The sequence below is a fragment of the Crocuta crocuta genome, unplaced genomic scaffold (assembly GCF_008692635.1).
Source record: "Crocuta crocuta isolate KB4526 unplaced genomic scaffold, BGI_CrCroc_1.0 scaffold44, whole genome shotgun sequence".
In the NCBI taxonomy this organism is placed as follows: Eukaryota; Metazoa; Chordata; class Mammalia; order Carnivora; family Hyaenidae; genus Crocuta; species Crocuta crocuta.
Window position 1 is genome coordinate 5590118 of NW_027530179.1, and position 20192 is coordinate 5610309.

Here is a 20192-nt window from a genome sequence, read left to right on the forward strand (position 1 = left end):
GTCCGCGGTTCCGGCACCTCCGCTCCCCATTGGCCTACAGAGAGCGCTTATTTGCATAGACATACCGAACTCGCTGCTGTCATCCCGCGTCAGACGGCGACTCCGAAAGGGGAGGAGCCGACGCCTCTTAAAGGAACAGGAGAGGGGGTACGACTCCGCCCCCCTGAACAGAGAACGGTAGAGGGAGAATTGCAATGAGCCTGTGGAGAGGAAGCCTGGGAGTGGACCCGAGCTCATTCCCGCGGACAAATGGGAGCAGCGCTGGGAACCTGGCATCGGAACGGCTGGAAGCAAACACTGGGGTAGTCCCTGCGTGTTGCAGTAAATGATATAATGCAGCCCAAATTCCAAGGGAGTTCAGAGATTGGAGCACTTCCCCACGCCTTCCTTAGGGAGGCAGATTTACTGGCTCAGCCGAGAAGGCTTGGGTCCCTGGCGTCCAGACTCGTCGCTTCTCCGCCTCTCGACTCCAACTCTTCCCCTCCCCCCGACTTCCTTTCCCTTTCCCTCTCTTTTCCAGGCGACGACACTTTCCCACCAGGCCGGCTCCCCGGTCCTCATTCATCATCCTCTATAGTGGAGGGATCTTTGGCAGACATACATCTGGAAAAGACCGGGGGAGACAGTCGGCCTCCCTGTCCCCGAAGGGGGCAGGGAGACGAGATGGAGATCAGTGAAGGCTTCCAGCTGCGGACTGGGCTGGGGGAGGGGGCTGTCCCGGGGATAAAGCCCACCCTACCGCCGGTGCAGAGGCCTGGGAAAAAGTAGAGCCAGACAGAAAGTTTCAGCAAATAAGCCAGCCAGCCCGCGCGCGCGCGCGCGCGCACACACACACACACACACACACACACACACACACACACACGTACGCACCCTTACCCTTCTATGGCAAGCCCGTGAAGAGGTAGGAAGTTAGAACTGTAGAGCTGCAAAGCCCAGGTTCAGAGTTTGGGTCTGGGTCTCAGCTCCAAGGCCGTGGAAATATCTTGGGCTTTGCTGTTACAGAAATTATTCAAATCTGGAATCAGCCTCTTTCTAGCCTGTGCCTGGAAATAAGGGTTAGACCTCTCCAAACTCCATCATATTCCTCATTGTTGGTACCCATCCGCTGAGGTTCTTAATGTAAATTAAGTGAGATAAAGGCTAAAGCATAGAGTAAGTGGTCAGTTAATAGGAGCTACTGGGGTAATCGATTCATCCTTGGAATAAACATCGGGTTGTCTTTAAGGGGATGGGAGAGTGATGTTTCCTTTCCTTAAAAATTTTTGTGAAGATTAAATAAAGTGGTTGGTTCTGACCTATCGGTGGTAGTGGTAATGAAATGAATTTAGTGTGCTGCAATGAATATTTAAAGTAATCAATCAGTGAGTACCACAAAAAGCAACGGCAAATATTTCTGCATGAAAATTTTGTTTGCATTATTGTTAGGTTGAATCATGTAAAGTTGCCATTTTATAGGTCAAGAGGGTAGCATATTGTCGATTTCATATGGCTCAATGTGTGTGTGTATCTGATGACGATGTCAATTGCATTTCTTACTGCAACAGTTCAAAGACAGAATACTGAAACAAAGTATGTTCAAGTGACTTGTGAGACCTAGTGTGTGTGTGTGTGTGTGTGTGTGTGTATACACACATCAAATCCCTAACTACAGGAAGGAATTAAGAGCTCTACTCTTCCCCATTTCCCAATAGTTTCAAAGAGGTTTTTCCCCCCTAATTTATTCTACATAACAGGTAGTTTAACATATGGATTGTGTTAGCTCAAGAGGAAGAACAGGTCAAATACATAAATAGGTTCCAGAAGAGTTTTAGGGGCCATTAATGGTGCGTGGGACTGTGATTTATCTGAGCAGTACAGTCATAGAACCACAGCCCTGGGCTTCATTCTTGCCTGATTTCTAAGGACTTTTCTGTTTGAGACTCCTCGTTTAGACACATGCAGGGTTGATAACCGTTAGCAGTGGCACTCCAGAGGACAACTACCGCCTGCCACATCCACTGGGTATAGTGTGTGGAATGAACACAGCCCCTAGCGTCCCTTCAAATAGATTGATCTCTCCCATTTCACCCAATCCCTGTGCCATTGTACACCAGCATTAGTGCCCCCGGCTCCTTCGCCTGCTTATGATGGCTTCATTTTACATAAAAATCTGGATTCTCTCAATTTGAGTTTTTAGCAACTCCTGGTCTATGCACCCACAAGAGCACTATAGTCGGGAGCTGAATCTAGTGGTGGCCACAGCAGAGGCTTCTGCTGTCAGGTTCATTATAGACGCCACACAGCTCACTGAGCTCAGATAAGTGCCCCTGCCTGGCCTCTCCGGAATGCGAATTTGGTGCTTCTCTGATAAGGCCTATATCACACTAACCCCCTGCAAATGGGTGCTCATGTCTACCCCTGACCATGAAGGACCTCTAGAGGGGCATCAGAATTCCAACCAGATGCCCCACATACCATGCCATTGCCACGCTGGTCTTTCTTTCTTCTGATTTTTATCACCCAAATATCAGAACAAAAATTAAGGATTGCTTTTAAAAACTATTATTTTTAAATAGGGGTGCCTAGGTGGCTCGGCTGGTTAAACATCTTTTTTTTTTTCCCCTAGGAGAGAGACAGCGTGAGCAGGGAAGGGTCAGAGAGAGGGAGACACAGACTCTGAAATAGGCTCCAGGCTCTGAGCTGGCAGTCAGCACAGAGCCCGATGCGGGGCTCGAACCCACGAACCGCGAGATCATGACCTAAGCAAAAGTTGGACGCTTAACCGACTAAGCCACCCAGGGCCCCTTAAACGTCTGACTCTTAAACAATTTTTTTAAATGTTTACTTTTGAGAGAGAAAGAGTGAGTGGTGGAAGGGCAGAGAAGGAGACACAGAATCTGAAGCAGGCTCCAGGCTCTGAGCTGTCAGCACAGAGCCCAATGCGGGGTTCAAACCCACAGACCGTGAGATCATGACCTGAGCCAAAGTTGAACGCTCAACCCACTGACCCACCCAGGAACCTCATGTGTCTCTTGATTTCGGCTCAGGTCATGATCTCACGAATCACGAGATTGAGCCCCACATCACTGCTGTCAGCACAGAGCCTGTTTGGGATTCTTTCCCTCTGCTCCTCCACTGCTCATGCTCTTTCTCTCTAAATAAATAAACATTAAAAAAAATTAATATTCCCCTCCCCAAAAAAGTTACTACCACTCTAAAGGTGTTTGCGTTTGGAATTAATCTTTGTGTAAGGGCTCTTCATGCAGAACAAAAGAGATCTCAGTTGTGACTGCACCATTAGAGAGAATAAAATGGAAAAGAGGCTGTGACTCAGTGTATCCAGGAAAAGTCTGGAAAGCCACACTCCAGTGGTGCTGACCACTGGAGAGCAGGGTTGGAGAGAGAGGAGTGTGTTTTTTGCTTTCTACATGTCTATACCATTTGCCTCCTAGACTTGGAGTTAATGCTCTGTGAACTGTCTGCACCAAGGGGCTGATTAAAGCCACGTGAAGTGAGACAAGATTCCTGAGCATAAGCACATGAAGACAGCAAAGCCAAGGGCGGAATCCAAACAGCTAGCTCCAGGGCAGGCAGGAGAAGGAAGCCTCAGCCAGAGCTGGAGAAGGCTGGTCAGAGAAGGTGGAGATGGAGTACCATCACCAAAGTTGAAGAGGCAGACGTGGCCAGCAGTGTAGCCACAGCCAAGTGGTCAAGGAAGACGAGGAGTGAATGGAGAGTTCGTGACTGACCTTCTAGAGTAGTACCTTCTTAGTTCTTCTGAGCTCAGCCCACAATAAGAAATCATTTTTAAATCATAACCTGTGATGAGTTAGAGCGCTGTTCCCAATTCTTCACACCCTGTGATGGACTTAGACATCCGACATCGTTTGCCACGTGACTTTGCGGTACCCCCTACCGGGATTGATGTTGGGGTTTGCCAGGTGACTTGGTTTGACCGATAAAATATTGACAGACTCGTGGTTATAGGTGCATGCGTGATCTGGCTTGACCCTTATGCTCCAGCCACTGCAGGGCAGCTGCTCTAGGGCCAGCAGAGGAGACCCAGACCAGACCTTCAGCCCAGAGCCAAGCCCAGCTCAAGTTGGCTAAGTCCAGCCAAGATCAGCCAAACCTCACCAACCTGCAGCTCCGTGAGTGAGAAAAATAAGCTGTTGTAAGCAACTGAGATTTGGGGCTTATTACATAGCATCACCACCCCAAAGGTTGACATAATCCAATATATACATGACATAATCCACTATATAGAAACATGTATCAAATATTACAAAGTTTTGTAAAAGAATACTCTTAAGGTATATATGATATACTCTGATCCTTTCTATGGTTTTGTTTTTTTAAAATGCTGGCTGCAAACCACACTTAAAAAACACTCTTCTAAAAAAGCTGTTCTTGGGCTTTTTCACTCCCAATGCACCTGAGGGGTAGAACACACTGTATAGCAGCAAGTAAGTGGCCCACCTACTAGCTGTGCAACCTTTGGGAAACTACCGGAGCTTCAGTTTCCTAATCTCAAAAATGTGAACAATAATAGAGTACAACAACTATAGCCGCAGAGATTAGAGACGATGCATGTTAAGTGTTTAGCAAAGTCCTTGGTATAAAGCAGGTATTCAATAAATGTTAGCTGTTATTTCTGTTACTGAGAAGTTTGGTGAGAAACAGAAGGAATCAGAGCTATTTTGTAGTTAAGAATGAGTTAGGGGGGCGCCTGGATGGCTCAGTCGGTTAAGCATCTCACTTTGGTTTCGGCTCAGGTCATCATCTCAGAGTTTGTGAGTTCGAGCCCCACATTCTCTCTCTCTCTCTGCCCCTCCCCTGCTTGTTCTCTCGCATGCTCAAAATAAATAAACTTAAAAAACAAATCATTAAAAAAATGAATTACGGACTCATTTTTTGGGATGGAGAACCAGGCTGAAGCTATTGGAATAATAATAATAATAATAATAATAATAATAAATAATAATAAAATAACTGATGACATTAGGTCTAAATAACAAAGGGGCAAGAATCAAACCAGTTGAGGGCCCTCAACAAGGGCATCAATGAGACACCAAGCACCAGCTCTTTGTTCTACCTGCTCTATCTCCCTCTGAGAGTCTTAATCTGAATCCGTCATTAATTCCTTCTCCAATCCTGTTCTAACTTGTCCCCCCACCCTGCCTGCTACTCTCCCCACCTGGGCATGAGGATTAAGCCAGCCAGCAAAGAATAAGTTGTTGGTAGTCAGAGGGCAACACAGGGTCACAGAGGCAAGAGGTGGCCTTGAGCCCAAATTCTCAACTGCTCCGCGAAACAGACACCAAGACCCGTGTCTACTGGTTATTCCAGTCCAAATCCCACTAGAATTCATGAAGGCACATGGCTGCTCTGGTAAGTGAGGGAAGAAGGGACATCATCCATGGACAACGGCAGGGAATGAGCATCAGAAGCAGGTTGTAAAAAAGGCTTCTTTATTGAGAGCAGCGAGTGTTAAAAAAAAAAACAACAACAAAAAACAAACAAACAAACGAACAACAACAACAAGAACAATAAAGGTGTGAGGCAGGGGTGGCCCATCCTCTCCATCTCCTCCAGGGCTCCCCCCTCCCTCCCATGCCCCCCACCCCACGCTGCAAGTACATACAAAAGCCGCCCATGGTGCATACAAAAAGGGCGGGTTATATAGTGTCAAAAGCTCCTGAAAACTCCTTCATCTGCCAGGCACTTAGGATGAGGAAAGGAGAGAAGGGTGGGGGGGAGGCATGGGTCTGGGTCAGCGTGCACAAGTCCATGGGCTGAGGACTCACTGGCGCATACTCCACAATCCTGGCGCAGACCCCGAGATGGGCCCCGGGGACCAGGGCCACCCAGGAAGGTAAGTATACTGAAGAACTCCCCTCAGACCCAGCTCATCTCCAGCTTAGCCCTCCCTGGGCCAGGTTGGCGGGTGACTGGCAGAACTGGACCTGGGTAAGGGGAGGAGACCCAGGCCAGAAACTCGGGTTACCTGAGGCACCCACACTGTCCCTGATGGGAGAAGGGGTGGCAGACAACGCTGCCCAGCTCAACACCCTGGTCACTCAGACTGGGTCTCAATCAGCCTCCCCAAGGGCTGAGGATGAGGAAGAGGAGGAAAGCCCAGGCCCTGCCCAGACCTTAATAGTGCCTGTGGTCCCAGGGCAGGGCCCCTAAGGCCAAGGAGGACAGGATTGCCCATCATGCTGTGGGTGCCCCTCAAGAGATCCTCCCCTGCCCACACCATCCTGAGGCACAGCCTGCCTGGGCTCCTTCCTCAAGGCTTGCTGTCTGCCGGGTTGTCTCCCAAGGTGTTGGCGATCTCACTGAAGGAGGGCCGGTCCTTGGGGCTGAGGGCCCAGCAACGTTGCATCAGCCGGTAGAGCTTGGAAGGGCAGCCCTCAGGCTGCGAGAGTCTCGCCTTCCCAGCCTGCAAGTCTGCAGGGAAGATGGTGGGTGGAGCGTTAGTCTAAACACCGAACCACCTGTCTAACTCTGCGGGGCCTGCAGTTCCCAGAAGCAGCCACATGAGGGCAACTCAGGGTCAGGGGCCCTTGCCAGGGGTGGGTGGGCACTGACTCAAGGAGTGGGCAGGAAGTATCTTGCCATCAAAGGTGATGACTCCCCTGGCGCTGGCCCCAGGTCTCTCCGGCTGGTAGAGGCAGGCTCCATGCTGCAGGGGAGGCAGCCAATGCACGAGGACGGAGGTGGGGTCAGTGGGCAGGTGTCAGAGTGGCTGGACTGGGCACTGGGGTCAAGGGCTATTCACCAACTGGTACATAAGTATTAATTAATATTTCAGCTGGAGTGGCCCTATCTGTATACCTGCTAACACCAGCCCTAGAGGTGAGGCAGGCTTAGCCCCAGGACCCTGAGCAAGCTCTCCCCCCTGGAGAACATCTGGAATCGTCCCCTGGAAACACAACTACCTACCTGCCAGCACCTCATCATCTGCCTGCCCACCATGGGGCATCTCTCCGTGGGTGAACACCTCCCACATCAGCACGCCAAAGGCCCAAACATCAGACTTGGTGGAGAAATCGCCCTCCAGGACGGCCTCAGGGGACATCCAACGCAGTGGCACCCAGGCCTGGCGGAAGTGGTAGTACTCACTGTGGGAGAGAAGCACACACGGGGATGGGCTGGGGCCTCCCCGGCTCACGGGATGGGGTGGTGAACATGCCCTGGGATCCCAACCTCAGCCCAGGTCTGGGTCTCACACCCTGGCTGGAGCCCAACTTTTCTACATCAAGGCCCTCAGAGAAATTGATTAACATTTATGCGAAGCATGAGGCTCCGCTGGATGAAATCTGGAGGCATCTGCGTGGGGTAAAAATTTTGTTAAGAATTAAAATTTGTCTGAATGTTAACATTTTTAAAAGCTAACAACCGGGGTGCCTGGGTGGCTCAGTCGGTTAAGCGTCTGACTTTGGGTCAGATCATGATCTCAAGGTTCATGAGTCTGAGCCCCACATCGGGCTCTGTGCTCACAGTCTGGAGCCTGGAACCTGCTTCTGATTCAGTCTCTCCCTCCTTCTCTCTGCCCCTCCCCCACTCATGTTTGCTCTCTCTCTCTAATATAAACATTTTTTAAAAAATAACAAATAAAAAAATAACAAATAAAAACTAACAATCATGTATTTCCTGTTTAAAAGAAAATGTAAAAAACGAGAACACACTGCATGGAAAGAAAAGTTAAAGAGCATTACTAGTGATAAACCAATCACGACTAAAGGAACAGCCAGGCGGAACTGTGGTGACTCAGAGCCAGGGTGACTCGCAGGGAAGTTCCCTGGAGAGGCTGTAGAGTGAGTGCAGGCATTCCAGAGCAATCTCTGGCCATGGCTGCTGCGCTCCAAGTCTTAGGCTTCAAGATAGCAATTACTGAATTCAGGAAGTTACAGAGGGAGCCAAACGGATAGTTAAATCACATGTAAACTGTTATAAAGCTATAAAAAAAGGTTCATAATGTTTTATAGAGAGAAAACTTACAAGCGTCAGGGACCTGAGGCCCACTGGCCAGGAAGCCTGTGACACCTTTGGAGAAAGGATGGGGAAACTCTGCCCCCTCCCAAGCCCTTCAGCTTTGGACCAAGCAGACACTAAGCCCTTTCCCACCGCCTCCCCAAGCCCTGTGTGCCCTCTGGCCCTCACCACCCCGACCGGTGTCCTTCTACCTGTTGTACACATCCTTGCTGAGCCCCAGGGCCGACACCTTCACCTGTCTCTGGGCGCTGACCAGGCAGTTCCGAGCAGCCAGGTCCTTGTGCACGAAGCGATTGTTGGACAGGTGCTCCATGCCCAGGGCTACCTGGGTGCACAGTGACACCTGCAGCGAGAAAGGGGCCTGTCAAAACAGCCCAGGACTAGAGATCAAGGCGACCATCCCCAACACACCCCATCAATGGTGAGGTCTCAACGCCATCAGCGCGACACTTAGGAAGCCCCGAAGCAAAGACACAACAGCCTCAATTTCCCTCTCTATAAAAAGGGGATAATCATGGCACCTATCTCACTGGGCTGTTAGAAGAACCGAGTTCAATGAAATTAAGCTCTTGGAACCCTCTGACAAGGAGCAGGTATTAGATTAAGTGGCATGTGGGGCAGGGAGTATTAACCACCTGTTGAGTGAAACATAACTGGACACTAATCACAGTTTATACGTTCATAGGCTGTTCCTTTTTTACTTCAAAATTACATATTTTCTGCTAGTTGTGTTTAAAACAAACAAAACAACGTATGTGTGTGTGTGTGTGTGTGTGTGTGTGTGTGTGGTTGGGGCATGGGTGTGAATGTACATACACATGTGACTGGCTGCCTCCCAGCAGAGGAGCTGGGGAGTAGAGAGGAGAAAAGCAGGGAAATCTAAATATTCTTAATTGTGAACTGCACATAAGAAAACTTCATAAAATATACATATACTTCCACGAAGAATTATAAAGCTGACGCCCAGGTAGCTGTCACTAAGTAAAAAAAACAAAAACAAATCCCAACAATGCTCACATCCCAGAAACCCCAAGGGCTCCTTCCTAATCATATATTCTCCCTCTCAAGAGGTAACCCCTATCCTGACTTTTACAGTAATAATTTCTTGGCTGTTCTTTATAGTTTCCCCACTTACACACACATTCCTAAACCACGGAATTCAGTCCCGCTGAACCAGAGTGGGAAGCACTTTTGTGCCTTGATTCTTTCACTCAACATTGTGAAAGTCATCCTTTTTGTTTGTTTGCAGCGATCACTGTATTGAGTCCTTTTTCGCCATAAATACACTACACTTCATTCATTCTACTGCCAATGGGTATTTGGTTTTTTCCAGTTTTTGGCTATTAAAAACAGTGCTGTGGGGCACCTGGAGGGCTCAGTGGGTTAAGCATCTACCTCTCGATTTCAGCCCAGGTCATGATCTCACAGTCCTGAGACTGAGCCCCGCATCTGGCTCTGTGCTGACAGCTCAGAGCCTGGAGTCTGCTTCAGATTCTGTGTCTCCCTCTCTCTCTCTTCTCCTCCCTCACTCACAATTTGCGTCTCTCTCTCTCAAAAATAAACATTAAAAAAATTTTTTTAAGTTTAAAAATAAAGCAACAGTGCTGCTATAATTGTTCTGATGGGTATACATTCATGAGTTTCTTTAAAATACTGAGACCATGGATTAGGAGTATCTCTAGCTCTACAAAATAATGCCAAACTATTTTCCAAAGTGTAAGAGAGTTGGGGATATTTTTCACTGATCTCCTTTTTAAAATGTCGAGCCATGGGGTGCCTGGGTGGCTCAATCAGCTGAGCATCTGACTTCAGCTCAGGTCATGATCTCACGGTTGGTGGGTTCGAGTCCCACATCGGGCTCTGTGCTGACAGCTCAGAGCCTGGAGTCTGCTTTGGATTCTGTGACTCCCTCTCTCTCTGCCCCTCCCCCGCTGACTTTCTATCTCTCTCTCTCTTAAAAATAAACATTAAAAAGAAATTTAAAATAAATAAAACGTCAAGTCATGTGTATTACTATTGCTATTACTATTATTATTGTATACATTATTTAACATGTTAAATGGAATTATGATGAAATTATATTAACATTTTAAAAGTATGTATCGATGGACTGGACAACTATGGAGCATCTCCTGACCACCACACACAGCTGGGCGCTGGTGGAACAGAACAGGCACAGCAGGGGAAGGGTCCCGGTGAGAGGGCAGTCTAGAAAGGAGAGAAGTATATCCACAGGACACTGCCACCAGGGGGAGGGTGGCCCATGCCAAGCAGGAAGAAGCAGAGCACCAGGGGAGTGCTTGTAAAGACCCATGGCGCCTTCACCTCTGTCACCTTATATCCAAACCCTGGGAGCACCCACTGGGGACACATGTGACCTGTAGCATTTCCTTGTATATAAAAACAAAGCAAATGAATGAAAAAGAGGTCCCTGAGGGAGCTTATTTAACAAGTTACTGGCCAGCTGTGTGTTTCTCTTGGCATACAGGCTCACTCTCAGGGTTCATAAGGGAGGAGTGACCTACCATGTAATGCAATCATGGAGAAATGAAGACGAGAATGCTGCTAGTAACCAATCTCCTCAAGGAAATAAAAATCACAGCCCAGTGATACCGTTTTACACATATCTCATTGCAAAAGGTCAAAAGTCTGCCACTACTTTATTTCAAATCATTCAGGAAAAAATATATAAAAGTAATATCCATGTACGGGGCACCTGGGTGGCTCAGTCAGTTAAGCGTCTGACTTTGGCTCAGGTCATGATCTCATGGTTCGTGGGTTCGAGCCCCACATTGGGTTCTGAGCTGTCAGCACTGGAGCTTTGGTCTGGAGCCTGCTTTGGATTCTGTGTCTCTCTTTTTCCCTCTCCCACTCATGCTGTCTCTCTCTCTCAAAAATAAATAAACATTAAAAAACCAAAAAAAAAATAATACCCATGTACCTACAGTAAGAGATTGATAAAGCAAATGGGGCGAAATGCAAACAACTGAACCTTGGCAAATAGTTTGCAAATAGTTCCTTGAACTATTCTTACCCTCTTTTAAGTCTGAAATATCAAAACTTACCAAACATCAGCACACAGACACACGTACACAAATGAAAAATAACACTAAGTAAAAGCAGCCCATGTGTGGACCAATGATGACCGTATGTCACAGGTTAACCAAAGATTATGGTCAATCCACCTCTAAGCTCAACTCTGGAAAGGAAAACCAGTGAATGGGAGTGGTAGAGGGGCTGCTGGTGCAATAAGGAAACTGCCCAGTGGGAGAGAAGGGCCCGGGTACATGCTGAGCACCTGCTGTATGCCGAGCCCTGAGTTAGGCTGGCCGCCTCTCCCATGTACACCCTGTAGGGTACGCAGCTTTACCCGTGGTGCCTGCAAGGCTTTATACCCAGCCTAGCTCTCTCCCCAACACTGCAGCTGCCTCTCCAGGGTCACATCACTGGTGATAGGGGCACAGGAAGCGCTGCCTACCCATCAGCAAGCCCGGGGATCAGGGGCTGGCTAGACTGACCCTTTAGCATCCCTGTGGCTCCGAGCAGTCTCACTGGCCTGGCCCCCAGAGTCACAGAAAGGCCGGCAGAGGACGAAGCCTAAGCACCGAGCAGGGGACACTCCAGAGACAGACCTCCATCTGTGTGCACTGGCCAGTGATGTCCCCGTGGACCCCACCCCCACTGGTGGTATGCTAACTGTGGTGACAACCTACTAGTAGGTCATGAAACCAATCTAGTGAATCTTTTTTTTTTTTTAATATTTTTATTTATTTCTAGGAGAGAGAGAGACAGCGTGAGCAGGGGAGGGTCAGAGAGAGAGGGAGACACAGACTCTGAAACAGGCTCCAGGCTCTGAGCTGGCAGTCAGCACAGAGCCTGACGCGGGGCTCGAACCCACGAACTGCGAGATCATGACCTAAGCGAAAGTCGGACGCTTAACCGACTAAGCCACCCAGGCGCCCCCCAATCTAGTGAATCTTAATGAGCAATAAAAATTTTCAAATGGAATGAAAAATATCAGTGTACATAACACTCAGTAAGGATACGTATCATTCATAAAACTTTTTTCATTAAAAACTACATACACATGCGTGTGTTGGCTTGTGATACAAATGTGCTACTTTCTACTATAAGTCTCAGCCAAAAAAAGTTTTAAAAACAATGGTCTATATACAGATGGCTAATAGACCCATGAAAAGACGCTCAACACCACTCATCATCAGAGAAATGCAAATCAAAACCACAATGAGGGGCGCTTGGGTGGCTCAGTCAGAATCAGCATCTGATTCTTGATTTCAGCTGGGGTTGTGATCCCAGTGTTGTGGGACTGAGCCCAGTGTTGGGCTCCATTCTAAATGTGAAGCCTGCTTGGGATTCTCTCTCTCTCTTTCTCTCTCTCTCCTTTTATCCCTCTCCCAAGCTGTGCTTTCTCATCCTCTCTCCCTCTCTAAATAAATAAATCCCACAAAACACACAAGATATCACCTCACACCAATCAGAATGGCTAGTATCAAAAAGACAAGAGATAACAAGGGTTGGCAAGAGTGTAGAAAAAAAGGAACCCCCGTGCACTGTTGGTGGGAATGTAAATAGGTGCAGCTGCTCTGGAATATAGTACAGAGGTTCCTCAAGAAACTAAAAGTAGGGGTGACTGGTTGGCTCTGTTGGTAGATAGAGTATAGGACTCATTTTTTTAAAGTTTATTTATTTTGAGAGAGAGACACACAGACAGAGAGAAAGAGCGAGAGCGTGGGCACACAAGCAGGGGAGGGGCAGAGAGAAAAAGGGAGAGAGAGAATCCCAAGCAAGCTCTGCACTGCCAGCGCAGAGCCTGACGTAGGACTTGAACCCACTAACCATGAGATCATGACTTCAGCCGAAGTCAAGAGCCAGAGGCCCAACAAACTGAGCCACTCAGATGCCCATAGAGTATGCAACTCTTGATCTTAGGGTCGTGAGTTCAAGCCCCCAAACAAACAAACCCTAAAACATCTTAATTAAAAACAAACAAACAAAAACAACTAAAACTAGAAGTACCATACAATCCAGTAATTCTACTTCTGGGTATTTACCTAAAGAAACGAAAACACCTGGGGTGCCCAGGTGGCTCAGTCGGTTAAGTGTCTGACTTCGGCTCAGGTCATGATCTCACGGTTCATGGGTTCGAGCCCCGCATCGGGCTCTGTGCTGACAGCTAGCTCACAGCCTGGAGCCTGCTTCAGATTCTGTATCTCCCTCTCTCTCTGACCCTCCCCTGCTCACGCTGTCTCTCTCTCTCAGAAATAAACATAAAAAAAAAAAAAGAAACGAAAACGTCAATTTGAAAAGATATATACACCCCTATGTTTACTGCAGCATTATCTGCAGTAGCCAAAATATGAAAGCAGCCTAAGTGTCTACTGACAGATGAATGGATAAAGAAGAGGTGGTATATATATACAATAGAATATTACTCAGCTGTTAAAAAAAAAAAAAAAAAAAAAAAACAGAAAGAATGGGATCTTGCCATTTGTGACAACACAGATGGACCCAGAGGGCAAGATGTTAAGTGGAAGAAGTCAGACAGAGAAAGCCAAATACCATTGATTTCACTTATACGTGGAGTCTAAAAAACAAAACAAACAAATAACAGTAACAACAATGAAGAAAAACAGACTCATAAATACGTATAAACTAAACTGGTGGTTGCCAGAGGGGAGGGGGGTGAGGGGAGTAAGGGGTACAAACTTCCAGTTATAAAATAAATAAGTCACAGGGCTGGAAACTACAGCACAGTGAATATTGTCAATAATATTGTAATAATATCATATGGTGACAGACGGGGGCTACACTTACCATGGTGAACATTTCACAATGTATACAATTGTCCAGCACTATGTTGTACACCTAAAACTAATACAATATGTCAACTATACTTCAATTAAATATTTAAACTTTAGGGGCACCTGGCTTAGTGGAAGACTGTGCAACTCTTAATCTTGGGGTCATGAGTTCAAGCCCTATGTTGGGCGCAGAGATTACTTAAATAAATTTTAAAAAACTAAAAAAACTTGAAAATCGAAAAACTCACACATAAGAAATGGTTTGGAAAAAGCAAACCGAATACAGAACATGTTAAAAGTTAAATAAAACTATACTTTGTTAATATCAGAAAAAAACACATCCCAAAATGAATAAATGATTTAAACTTGTGCTGTCCAAAACAGTAGCCCCTAGGCTTGTGTGACTACGTCAGTTAGTTAAAACTTAACAAAATTAAAACTTCAGTTCCTCAGTAGCCCTCACCACATTATAAATGCTCGGTGGCCACATGAGGTCACTGACTCCCACACCAGACAGCAGTCTATAGGAAAAATTTCCATCGCTGCAGGAAGTTTTGTAGACAGCACTGATCCAAACCACCACAAAACTGGACCGATCCATGTAGCCAATATATTGGCTGGCACTGGATATGGAGAGGTGCTGAATCAAGGATACCTTCAAGAGTCGGGAAAAATTTCGGGGCGACTGGGTGGCTCAGTCAGTTAAGCATCCGACTCTGGCTCAGGTTTGATCTTGCAGTTCCTGAGTTCGAGCCCCGCCTCGGGCTCTGTGCTGACAGCTCAGAGCCTGGAGCCTGCTTCGGATTCTGTGTTGTGTGTGTATCTCTCTGACTGTCTGTCTCTCTCTCCCCCTCCCCTGCTTGTGTTCCCTCTCTCTCAAAAATAAACACTAAAAATAAATAAACTAATTAAAAACAAAAAAGAGGTGGGAAAAATCTCATCTTCTTGGTGTATTTTCTTTATCAAAAGTGAAGACATAAAATCTCCACATAGCTTCAACCAAACATATATAACCAGTGAAGAGGGTTGAAGAAGGGGTCACATGAACTGGTCCACCAGGATGGCAGAGTCCCCCCTGGGTGCAGAACCCCCACTCCCCCCGACCATGTCTTCAAGGAAGAGTAGAGGCCACCACACACTCCTAAAGTCACACCCAGACGGCCATCCTCAGAACGCCCCAAGGGCTACCAGTGGTAAAAGGGCCAGGTGACAACCAAAGTGGTCATATCATTAACAGCCAGACTATCTCAGGCTTCAAAACTGCAGGGCACTGTCCAGCCTTGCCAGGTTATCTGTAAGGGATAAAGGCTTTTATTTTGCTTACTTACTTACTTATTTAGAGAGAGTGAGCAAGCACAGTGTGGGAGGGGCAGAGAGAGGGAGAGAGACTCCTAAGCAGGATTCACATGGTCAGTGCAGAACTGTGAGATCAAAGGCGCCTAGTTGGCTCAGTCAGTTGAGTGTCTGACTTTGGCTCAGGTCATGATCTCACAGGTTCGTGGGTTTGAGCCCTGCATCGGGCTCTGTGGTGACGGCCAGCTCAGAGCCTGGGGCCAGCTTCAGATTCTGTCTCCCACTCTCTCTGTGCCCCTCCCCAACTCGTACTCTGTTTCTCTCTCTCTCAAAAATAAACAAATGTTAAAAAAAAATAAATTAAAAAAAGAACTGTGAGATCATGACCTGAGCCAAAGTCAGACACTTAACTGACTGAGCCACCCAGGCGCCCAGGGACAAAGNCAAGGAAACATAAGACAGTGGATTTGGCATGGTGACAACGTGCTATCTTTCCAGAGGGGCAGTACTTCTAGAAATACTGGCTCAGTGAGGACAGTAAAAGGGAATTCTGTTAGACCCAAGCCAATTAAGTGTTTCCTTACTGCTGGGCAAGATGCCATCAGATGGCCACAGGATTAATTTCCAAATACTGGTATAAAGGCCTGCTCTTTGGTAAAGACCAGACCCACTCCTTCCTTTCCAACATGACAGTGTGAGGGCTTGCCCAGGTTCTGGCTAACCCCTTGTGACAGCACCGTGCTGTTCCCATGCTACAGCATCTGACCGCATATACTGCTGTCCTCGAGGTGTGCTAAGCTGACCCTGCTCCTCACCCTGTCATTAGCCTGCAGGGACCCACAGAGAAGTCACAGGTTACAGTCCCCGGACTTCAAAATGTCCATCACCTCATCAGCTACTCGAGCAAGCGTTACCTGTAATTATGCCAACACTCAGGGCCGTGTCTGATTTCTGTCAATAGTTCACTCCGATNTTCCTCCTTCCATTCCCCTAGAACTCTAGGAATATAAAGTGATACAGGGGCGCCTGGGTGGCTCAGTTGGTTGAGTGACCGACTTCGTCTCAGGTCATGATCGTGCAGTTCATGAGTTCACACCCCGCATCGGGCTCTGTGCTGACAGCTCAGAGTCTGGGGCCTGCTTCAGATTCTGTGTCTCCCTCTCTCTCTGCCCTTCCCCCGCTCATGCTCTGTCTCTCTCTCTCTCTCTCTCAAAAATACACATTTAAAAAAAAGTGATACAGTAGCTCACTAGATTATTATTAACACAAAAAAGTGTCTACAAGTTTTAGTATATCTTTCCTAAGAATTTTCATTTTACTAGAATCCCCAAAAAGCAATATTTTTCCAACCACTGATTAAGAAGCACATGGGTCTCAAAATCAATTTACTGGGTTAAAAAATAGGATAGAAAATATCAAGTGCATCAAATACAATGTTTTGATTGTGTGTGCGTGTGCATGTGTTTTTAAAAAATGTTTACTTATTTTGGGGGGGAGAGAGAGAGAGAGAGAGAGAGAACCAAGCACGCTCCACACCAGCCACCAGTGCAGAGCCTGATGCAGGGCTCGAACCCATGAACCATGAGATCATGACCTAAGTTGAAACCAAGAGTCAGACACTTAACCAGCTGAACCTCTCAGGCGCCCCTGTGTGTGTTTATGCTATTTGGGGCACGATGTAAAATGCATTTGTTTCTTTAGAGAGAGAGAGAAAGAGAGCGAGCACAAGCAGGAGAGAGGGGGAGAGGGAGACAATCTTAAGCAACTCAGCACGGAGCCCAATGCCCAATCCAGGGTTCGATTCCATGACCCTGGGATCATGACCTAAGCTAAAATCAAGAGTTGGACACACAACTGACTGAGCCACCCAGGCTCAGCCCTCAAATGCATTTCTTATAGAGAATCCTGACAATAAACATTTCAAAGCCAGTATCCTACACACCAGGGCTCCTTGGACTTTAATGAGCTTAAGAATGAGCTGGAGAGCCTGTTCGAAAAATGCAGGTCCTCAGACCCCATCCTCAGATATTCCTATTCTCTCAGTCTGAGGTATGGACAAGAAACATGCATTTTTTATTTTATGCAAAACCCACCTCCCATATGATGGCTAAATTGTCCTTGTAGAGTGTGGAACCCAACTTATTAAAGCTCTCCATCATATTTAAGATGCTAGGGAGGAAAAGTGGGGGACAGACCTTTAACACGGGTTGTGAGGACTTTCAGCCTGGGTCCCTCAGGTCATGTGACAGAGGTAATGAACTTCCTGTCTGCCAGCCTACATCCCTATCCCAAACAAACCTACCTGACTCCCCTCTTTCCTGAAGCCATCCCCTTCCTGCCATTCAACTACTTCCTCTCCTTGAGAACTGAACTCAAGTTACTTTTCTATCAGGAAACCTTCTTTGTTAGCCACAACGTCTGTGCACCTAAAGGACATGCATGTCTTCGATGGCTCTTAATTTATGTCTGCCATTCACTCCCCGTGCCGTACCTGAAGTCTGTAAGGCGCATGCCGTATTCATTTTCCTAAGCTCCCTTACTGGATTCTAAAGGCCTGAGGATGCCTGGTGGTTTCAATTTTGTAGCTCCAAGGCCCCGTAGGGCCATGACTGGCTCAGTAAAGATTCACTGGCTCCTTGCATGTCCTGATTTGTGAACTCTGGGGCCCCGACATCCTACTTAGGCAGAATAGCACATCCTGTCCTGTGGCTTTCCATCTACAGCCACTGCAGACAGTTCCTGCAGCTTGAGAGGTGGAGACAGGAGTCTGGTATCAGGTCAGCTCTGGGTGACCTGGGGCCAGGTCACTTGTCGTACGTGAGCCTCAGTAAATTATGAGGAAATTAGCCTGAAGGGTGCAGAGCCACTTCCCCAGGGGTGACCAGGGTCCCATTCCCCTTACTGATCAACTGGCCATGCCTTCCTGCCCTGCCCCTGAATCTGTGACCTGGGTCAGCCTATAAGGCAAGGAATGGTCACCTGGGAGGGAGGGCCCTAGCAGTCACTGCGTTCCTGCCCTACGCTGTGACTGGTTTATGAGGTGACTTTGCTGTCAGCTTAGTAGCAGAAAGCCCAGTCCCAGGGAAGGAGGCGTAATTCCCCATTTCAGAGGGGAAGGAAGGAGGCTGTGGGCAGGAAGAGCTGGGGCACAGAAGGTATGGTCTGAGGTGGGCAGGGGGCAGTCGATAAGCTTTCCCTGCTTCACGGTGTCAAGCCAGGTCTGCTCCACCGTGGGGCCCCAGCCAGGAAGGCAGGAAGAGAACCGGAAGGAAAGGCTGGGCAGCCCACAGCCCAAGTGAGAGCGAGAGTGTGAAACCACAGGGACTGAAACACAGGCAGCTCTTTCACAGAAGAGTCTTCCACACTCAGAGGCTGATGAAATGCTCTCGGGGCCACACCCTGCCCTGCCTGTCGTTAGACGCCGGTGGCTCCTCCAGCCCAGTGCTCACGGCAGGGGGCAGCCATCCTGCCCCAGCGGCAAGGGTCAAGAGCAGCCCTTCAAAATGAAGGCACCACAGCTACCCAAGGGCATTTGGTGGCTATGTGATCTGGGACAAGTCACTTAACCTCTCGAAGCCTCGGTTTCTTTATCTGCAAAATGGGGATGACGACATCTGTTTCAAAGGACCGTTGCGATCACAGAGATAACGCATATAAAGTCTGCCTGGCCCACAGGGAGCGTTCCGTCAGTGGCACCTCCGTTATGATGACTGTCTGTAACCCTGGCCCACCATTGGGGACCTCTCCCGCCCTGTTCTCACCTTCTGCTTAGTGCTGAGGGGCTGGGACTTCAATTTTTCATCCTTGCTCTGGGAAATCCTTAGGAACTGTTTGAGGTCTCCCTGAGGGAAAAGCCAAGCATCGCTGTCAGGTCAGAGGCCAACTGTTATCTCCAAAGCATTAAACCAAGCAGATGTTTGCAGAGCACCTACCTGGGCAGGTGAGAAGCCCTGACCTGAACCCCCACCCCCTCTCCCTGGCAGGCAGTCCAGTGGGAATTTAAAAATATATAGGAGATGGCTCTCAGAAGCTCTCTTAGAAAGACAGGAAGACTGCCATCCCTACACTCAGGCGAGGCGCCAACAGCAGCCCTGCCCTCAGGGAGCCTGGAGGAAAATACCGCTCCCAACCCTCACAGACCCCTGAGAGGAAACCCCTGTCCCCCAGGGGGTTATTATCTGATAAACACACAGAGCAGGGCATGAACAGCAGCAGCAGAAACATCCATAAAGTACTCATAAGCCCCCGCCAATGGAAAGAGCCTCACTCCTCCCCTTCCTGCCAAGCTAGGGGGTGTGACACGCAGCAGCTTGAGGACCAAGTGGATGGCCCTCAGATAGATCCGGGAATGCAGACTAAGGGGCAGATCGGAGCATGGCAACAGAGGTGGGACGAGAAGGCTGGATACAGGGCTCACACCAGTGCCCCAGATGGTACGGGATGCCAGGAAGGATTGCCAGGAAGGAAAGCCGGGCCTGCTAAGTTTATTCGCAGGGGGTCATGAGCCCTGGAGAGAAGGGCAAATGACAAACCAAAGAAAACCCAAGTCAAAGAAGAAGACCTGGAATGCATCCATGTGATGCACAGAGGGGAAGCCGAGAAGAACCGGAGACCAACCCTCAGGCACGGGGCTGGCAGATGCGAAAGATGAACGAGCAGGTGTCAGAGAGCTGGCGGGAACCAGAGGCTGAGTGTCTCAGGAAGGCAAGGGCAGACAGACCAAGTCCACGTGAGAGGAGGCTCCCAGGGTGCACCCCCCACAGCCTGGGCCCTAGACTCCATCTCCCCACCGCCCACGTCCCCCCCGCCAGCCCAGCGTACCAGGTCCACGTACTCCAGCACCATGTAGTGGGGTTCGGCCTCCCGGCACAGCCCCAGCAGCCGCACCACATTGGCGTGGTTCAGCTTCCCAAACATCTCGAACTCCCTCCGGAAGTCCAGCTGCTGCTGCTCGTCCCGGCTCTGCAGGCTCTTCACAAGCACCAAGGTCTCAGGCACGCCCTCCTCCAAGCCCTGTGCCTTGGCCAGGAACACCTCTCCAAACTCGCTTTTCCCTGTGGGTGCAGGCCCCAGTCTGTCAGCTGCCTTCGCCCC

At 48.4% G+C, this 20192-nt stretch overlaps 1 protein-coding gene across 1 annotated transcript in view; it reads right to left on the reverse strand.

Annotated features, from left to right (window-relative positions):
* Positions 1-5436: 5436 nt before the first annotated feature.
* The window catches only part of PTK7 (protein tyrosine kinase 7 (inactive)), a 66516-nt gene continuing 51760 nt past the window's right edge, over positions 5437-20192 (reverse strand). The window contains exons 16-20 of the mRNA XM_077764924.1: positions 19920-20152; positions 18860-18940; positions 8175-8326; positions 6931-7109; positions 5437-6435 (exon numbers count right to left, since the gene is read on the reverse strand). Coding sequence (XP_077621050.1) covers positions 6275-6435; positions 6931-7109; positions 8175-8326; positions 18860-18940; positions 19920-20152 — 806 coding nt within the window. The 3' untranslated portion in view covers positions 5437-6274. The remainder of the gene's footprint in view (positions 6436-6930; positions 7110-8174; positions 8327-18859; positions 18941-19919; positions 20153-20192) is intronic.